The sequence below is a fragment of the Passer montanus genome, unplaced genomic scaffold, assembly GCF_014805655.1.
Source record: "Passer montanus isolate IOZ18808 unplaced genomic scaffold, ASM1480565v1 scaffold162, whole genome shotgun sequence".
Lineage (NCBI taxonomy): Eukaryota > Metazoa > Chordata > Aves > Passeriformes > Passeridae > Passer > Passer montanus.
In genome coordinates, this window is record NW_024363383.1 from 282997 (window position 1) to 289637 (window position 6641).

The window sequence follows — 6641 nt, forward strand, 5'->3', positions numbered from 1 at the left end:
TTGTTAATCTGTACATCATGTGAGGAAACAAGGTGGGTTTTTTTTCTTGTTTTGTCCTTTTTGAATAGTTATATGCAAATAGATGTATATATTACTTATAGTATAGTTATTTTTGTTCCAGTTGAAGTCTTACTTAATACTATCATCAGTTTTCTGTTTGATGGGTATCATCACATCCCTCTCGTGGGTGGAAGCATGACCTTATAGCAGGCTGCAGTAATTGTTTTGTGGTATATTCCCTTGGTATGAATCCAGTATCCTCTCACAACCTGCAGTTCTGAAGCTTCAGTTTTGAAATTCAAATTACTGTAGCTTGCTGGCAAATGCCCTCTTCTATCCTGGCCATACTCTGCAGAGATCAAAAACATGTGCTTGAAATTCAGTAAGATGGACGTTGCAGCAGAAGAGCTTTCTTATTGTTTCTAATAAGCTCCATTCTGCTGTACATTACACCAAGGTGCACCCTGCAACACACTTCTCACTACGCACTGCAAAAAGGAGAATGGATGTACTTCCCATCACTCCACCCAATTAAGTTCTCAGTTCATCCAGTTAATGCTAGCTAGTGTTTATCAGGATGCAGTTGTGCTGTGAACTATTCTGCCTGCAGTTTTCAGTCGCCTGTCAGACCCAGACAGCTTCTCTACCCAGCAGTGTGGGCAGCAGGTCAAGGGAGATGGTTCTGTCCTTCTGCTCTGCTCTGCTGTGCTCTGGTAGGATCTCAAACAAAGCTCTGTGTTCAGCTCTGGGGCCCCAGCATAGGAAGGACATGGAGCTGTTAGAGGGAGTCCAGAGGAGGCCACAGAGTTTCTCCAAGGGCTGGAGCCCCTCTGTTCTGCAGCCAGGCTGGGAGAGCTGGGGGTGTTCACCTGGAGAGGAGAATGCTCCAGGAGAGCTCAAAGACCCTTGCAGGGCCTAAAGGGGTTCCAGGAGAGCTGGAGTGGGACTGGGAACAAGGGGGAATGGTTCCCCACTGCCAGAAGGTTAGATGAGATACAGGAAAGAAATTCTTGTCTGAGAGGGTGTTGAGTGCCCTTAGAAAATTGAAAAGGGCAAACCTAACTTTAATATGGGGAGAGAAGACAACCTCAAAAGTACCAGAATGGAAGGATTTCTCTTATCCCCAGAAGTGTAGAACAAATGGTTAAACAAGTCCTTCACAAAGAAGATACATCTCAGCCTAGGATTAAAAAGAGTTATAGGCATGGGAGGGAGGTGTTCTGCCCTACTGGCAGTATTATGCTTAAGGTACACATGTGAAGGGTGGCCAAGATATCCTTAATCCTGCCTCTCTGTAGCGCCTTTGAATTTCCTATCTCTTCCCATCTCTATGATTATGTTCACAGAATTCCATTATTTGCTTCCCTGATGTTTTAATTTTATTATGTGGCTTTTAAATGCACTAATATGACTGCAAGTGAAATTAATTCCCTGTTGGGATGTTTGGGTCAACACTTTGTGTGAGCAGACAGCCTGGCTCCTGTTCTGCATGAGGTGGAGCTGAGTAATGTTGGATGGGACAAAAAGTGCACCCTTGGGCTGCCAGGGATGCTGGCAGCCATGGGAAGCATCCCAGAAGGCAGGTAGATTCACTGTCCCTGTGCCAGAGCTAAATGACTATCATTTACTTGGGCAGCTAACCCAAGAGGCAGCAAAGTTACACCAAGATAAGGAAGTAACACCCAAACTGTTTGTGAAAGATTTGTGGCTTGGCTCCCTCTGGGACTGTGCTTAGTTCTGATGGCTGCACCCCCTGGAGTTAGCTTTATTGCTCGTGCAAACATAATTTATTGTCAGAAGGGAAGTAAGTGCTGTGTGGGAAGGAGATGAAAGCAGCTGACACTCTAAAATAGACATTTAAAATCTTGTAACCCTTAAAGGTTTGCTGTCCGGTGGTTCCAGCTGGATTCAAGCTCTTAATTCTGCTACAGAACACTTGCATTTCCTTGTGTATTTCATAAAACTGATGACTTGCACACTGCTCGCAGAAGTCTTCCCCACAGGACTTATGCTGTATCTATGAGCTGGAGTCTGCAGTGGCCTCTAACCTGTTGCGGCGTGGGCAGATGGTAGGTTGCTGAAACCTTCCTGAAGGGTCTCCACGAGGAGCGCACTCCACGAAGCACACAGCAAATACCACACTCACATGCAGCAGCTGGTTATGTGAGACGGTGCAGGCAGGGAGGGTCTTTTTATAGGTTTCCAGTGGTAGTTTATTTCACCTACACACTGAAAGGGTCCAGGGACAAACACGGGGAGAGGTAGAGGGTCCAGGACTATATACTGGTACAAAGGGGCACAGCCAACAGCAACAACCAATCACCTGAAGGTGTGAGTGGGAAAAGGATTGCAGTGACCTTGCAGGGAAACACAAGGGTAAACAGACAGGGGTACAGACCAAGGAGGGTACAAAGAACAAAGAAACTGCTAGAACCTTGATCATATATGGTTAACAGGTGGTTGAAGGGCCAAGGGACCAACTGGGGGAGTGGCACTGGGGCTGACTGACAGCATGTCACAGGAGTCCATGGGAGAGGTTAAAGTCTAGGGGACATTCTTCCAGGAAGTCCTCTAGCAGGCCCACAGGCCTCCACAACTCCCCTTTCTTTCTTTATTGAAAAGGCCTCTCCTGTGGATTTCTGTAAACATTTAAGTGAACAGGAAAACATAAACAAGACTATGACTACAACAACTAAAATCCCCAAAATCCCTTTTACTAAAGATAAAGCCATCTGCCCATCTGAGCGGACCATCACACCCCAGCAACTCTCCTTCAAGGATGACCCAAGAACTCTAAGGGACCTACACTAACCCATGCCCAGTACTGGGCTTTTCTTCACACAGCCTGCACACCGTCCTCTCATTCATTCCTGGCTGTGGGGGTCAGATGAACCCCAGAGCTGGCACAGAGATGACTTCCATGTGAGGATGTGTACCTGAAGTGGCTTTGTTCCCTTCCCACAGCTTTGCAGAATGTCAGTTTGCCAAATCAGTCAACTGTTTATTTACACACCTCTTTTAAGGGGAGGATGCTCTAACAGCTTTATTTGCTTCCTATCTTCAAAGAATTCAGTTGTTTGGGTTTCTTTTAAATAATTAGCTGTGTATTTTTTTCATGGGTACAATTTGATTTCTGCTTTAGATAAGGAGCCAAGTGCAGTATTGAACATGTTTGTGAAGCTGGTTTTTCATTCTCCAGAATCTGTGCAAGATTTACCAGGACTGTTTGTGATCAGTATACATGGACTTATTCTACATGCCCATTATTCTCTTGTGCCAGATACATAATTTTTTCATTATCTGCATCATCTTCTTGTTTTACTAATGCTGTTAGAATTTCCAATAATAGGGTATCAGAGCAGAACCGGGGTGTGTAATTCACCAGGTACAAGGTGAATATACAGGAAGTTAAAACTCACCAGGGCTTTCCAGACCTGTGGATGCTCCAGGCTATCATAGAATATCCTGGCTGAAATGGACCCTGAGGGATCATGGAGTCCACCCCCTGGTCTCTGCCCAGACCCCCCAGCCTGGAGCTCTGGCAGCCTCGGGGCCGTGCCCATTCCCTGGTGAGCCTGGGCAGTGTCCAGCACCCTCTGGGGGAAGTTTCATCCAAGCCAGTTCTGTTCCCATTTCACGGTTTGGCTTAACTGGTTAGGAATAAAGAGCTGGGAATTTGAAGCACAGCTTCTGCTTTTGTGTTTGGAGTCAGAGAACATTTTTCTTCATCTCCTTCTAGCCAACGAAGTAATCATACCAGTAATCATACTCTGACTATATAAATAAGATTGGAAAATAACCCATTTTATATGCAAAGCAACTCTAGAAATTATTAGCATACACACAAAAAGCCTTCATAACTCTGAACAAACAAACATCTTGGTTTTCAGAGCTAATTACACGTCCCCTAAAATCACCAGGAAATTGCTGCTGGCTGCCAGGCGCAGAGGAGCAGCCGCCCATCTCTCCCGGCGGAGCTCTGCCGGCTGTCACAGCTGGACTCGCTCCCTCCCTGTTTACTTTCGCTTCTCCAAGTTGCCCGTGACCTCCGCTTATCCCGTCAAGGAGAATTGCACTGCGGCCGCTCCGCGTGGGACGTGTGCCGGGTACGGCACACACCCACCCTGAAACCGATGGACGATGCTCTACAGAAGCTGTGAGTGCACATTTGTAATGAGGAATTTGAGCAAAACAAGGGCCTGAAAGGTGCAAATCTGTGGGAACGGGAGTTCAGGGACAGAGGGGCAGTGCCTCTGACGGGAGTGGCCGGCTCGTCGCTGCCTTCACATTTTTCCCCCTTCTTAGACCTTGTTTTTGTAAATTATTGACTGAAACTTACTGAAGGGAGCCTAGTGCGCTATCTGACCTTTTAATAAATACTTTATTGTATTTTCTTAAGCACAAAGAAAGACTGTTAGAGGAACTGCTTGCGCTATCTAGATTTAATTTGTTGCTAAAGAGATTCAGTCCTGTGGCGGTGGGAAAACAACAAAGAGTATTGTGATCCAACAGTTCACAGATAAAACAAAACACTGCATGATAATGTTGCCAGGACAAGGGTGTCATTTAGTAAGTCTAATAAACAAATCGGTCGCTTTAGCGGGGGGGAAACAGTACTGGCTTTTGAGATTAGCTAAGCAGGAAATCAGTCTGCTGGGAAATAAAACGTGGTGCAGGTCACTTCGCATGGCCACTAAATTCGGAGGCAGAGCTCTGGAATGAATCAGAGTTTTGGAAGGGCCCTGGGCTCTGCCAGGCAGCGGGGGTTCGCTGGCTCCGAGCGGTTTGACGGGCGCCTTTCTCGCCTCGCTGTTCGCGTCGTTCGCCGTCACTGCGGCCGGGACGCGGCCTGCCCCCGGCTGCGCGCTGTGACTGTCACGGGATGCGACTGTCGCCGTGGGAGGGCGTTCGGGGCCGGCCCCAGCCCGCTCCGTCCCTCCCGGGAGCTCGGGCACGGCGGCGGCCTCCGCTCTGGAGGCGTGGCTCCGCAAGGATCTGTCTGTGCAAAGCGAACCTGACAGCGATCCTGCTGCAGGCGTGAGGAGGAGATATGTTTAACCTCTGCTTCTTGTGTATTTATCTGAGTCTGCAGGACAAAAATATCTCCAGGCAGTGTGGCACTGTACCTCGCAGTTTTCCTGAGGGATTAATTTTCGCTTCCATTTCACTCACTGTGCTTTGAATTAGTGTGCTGAAAAACATTTAGATTTATATTAGATATTTCAGTCCCTATCACACTAAGATTACCAGGTTTTCTGTTTAGTGGTTTAGATTCCAGTAGTTTAAAAACTTCTAAAAGTTTTTAAATTTAAAGCCTCCAAAATTTCTAAAAGTTTCCAGGGAAACTTTTTAGCAGAGCACAAAATGCAATGAATTCACAGGGGTATAAAGGGGTCATAAAAACAAATCATCAGTATGGCATTCTCCCACTTCTTCTTCGTATTAGGCAACCCCTCTTGCTGTAATGTTTTAATATACATATGGAAGTGAATTGCAGAATACAAGAATGGTTTGGATTGGAAGGGACCTTAAAGATAATCTTGTTCCAAACCCCTGCCATGGGCAGGGTACTTTCCACTGTGCCAGGTAGCTCAACCCCATCCAAAATAGCCTTAAAAATATATCACAAAAGGAATTACAAAATTCCAAGTTTCTTTTCACAAGGTTCCTGTTTCTTTACTAAAATACACTGCCAAAATCACACCAATGCAGGCGTGATCAAGGTCTCCATGTGCAATAATCCTGATTTTAAAATGTATTTTCATGCTGTTAGAAAGGTCTGTAAATAGGATAGGGTAAATAGGATAAACTCAGGATGTATATACTCTATTGATCTTCTCAAGGACATGCACCACGCATGTCACAGCATTTGACAATGCTTTAATCCTCTGCAGCATTTATCCATAGCAAGGCATATTCTCTTCCATTCCTTGCTAGGTAATTAATTGTTGATGAAATTTGGGGCAAATAACAGGTTTTACATCCACAGATTTGCTTGTACTTTTTCACTCACAAAGTTAACTATCCCAATTAATTACATGCTTCACTGAAACTTTTTCTATGAGAGTTGTCCCTGCTCCTTAGGCTTGAGTCACTACCTGCCCAATGTACCTTATGTGTTCAGCTGCACTTAAATGCGCGTTGTGCTGCAGCACAAGGAAAATACAAATTCTACATGGATGTTGTGAAGATGTAGACATAGTATTTTGGATAGTGTAATTTCTTCTGGAAAAGGAAATCGCGGCTTTACTAATCATGCATTAATTGTTTCAAAACTCGTGGCTGTGCAAGTGTAAATTCATTCTTCTACATAGGACGGGCTGGCGAGCACAGACATCTGAAGAAGTGTTTTACCTCGAAGGTCAAGGCGATGGGAAGCCCGGTGTAGGCTACGGGGGTACCGCCCCAGCTACCCCCGGCCCTGCCCTCCGCGCTTCCCCCGCCGCCCCCGGGCCCGGGAGGCGGTGCCCAGCGCCGTCCGCCCCGCCCCGGCCTGGCAGGAAGGCCGAAGGCCGCCGTCCGAAGGCCGCAGCCCGCGGGCCGGGCGGGGCCGGGGCTGCCATGGCCGGTGAGTGCGGGACGGGCAGGCTCCGGGGACCCTGGGCGGCTTGGCGAGCGCCGCCGCGCTCCCGGGCCCGGCC

General features: G+C 47.1%; 1 protein-coding gene across 9 annotated transcripts in view; it reads left to right on the forward strand.

The window, feature by feature from the left end:
• The first annotated feature begins 3984 nt into the window (after positions 1–3984).
• Positions 3985–6641, forward strand: part of CARD19 (caspase recruitment domain family member 19) — a 21343-nt gene continuing 18686 nt past the window's right edge. For 5 of the 9 annotated variants that reach the window (XR_005626899.1, XR_005626900.1, XR_005626902.1 and 2 more), the window contains exon 1: positions 3985–4156. Coding sequence is in view for 3 of the 9 variants with exons in the window: in XM_039703348.1 (XP_039559282.1) it covers positions 4141–4156 (16 nt within the window). In the remaining 6 variants the exon portion in view is untranslated. Of the gene's footprint in view, positions 4157–6333; positions 6569–6641 lie in introns of those variants that run through there. The other 4 variants (XM_039703348.1, XR_005626904.1, XM_039703351.1 and 1 more) reach the window with 4 other exon arrangements.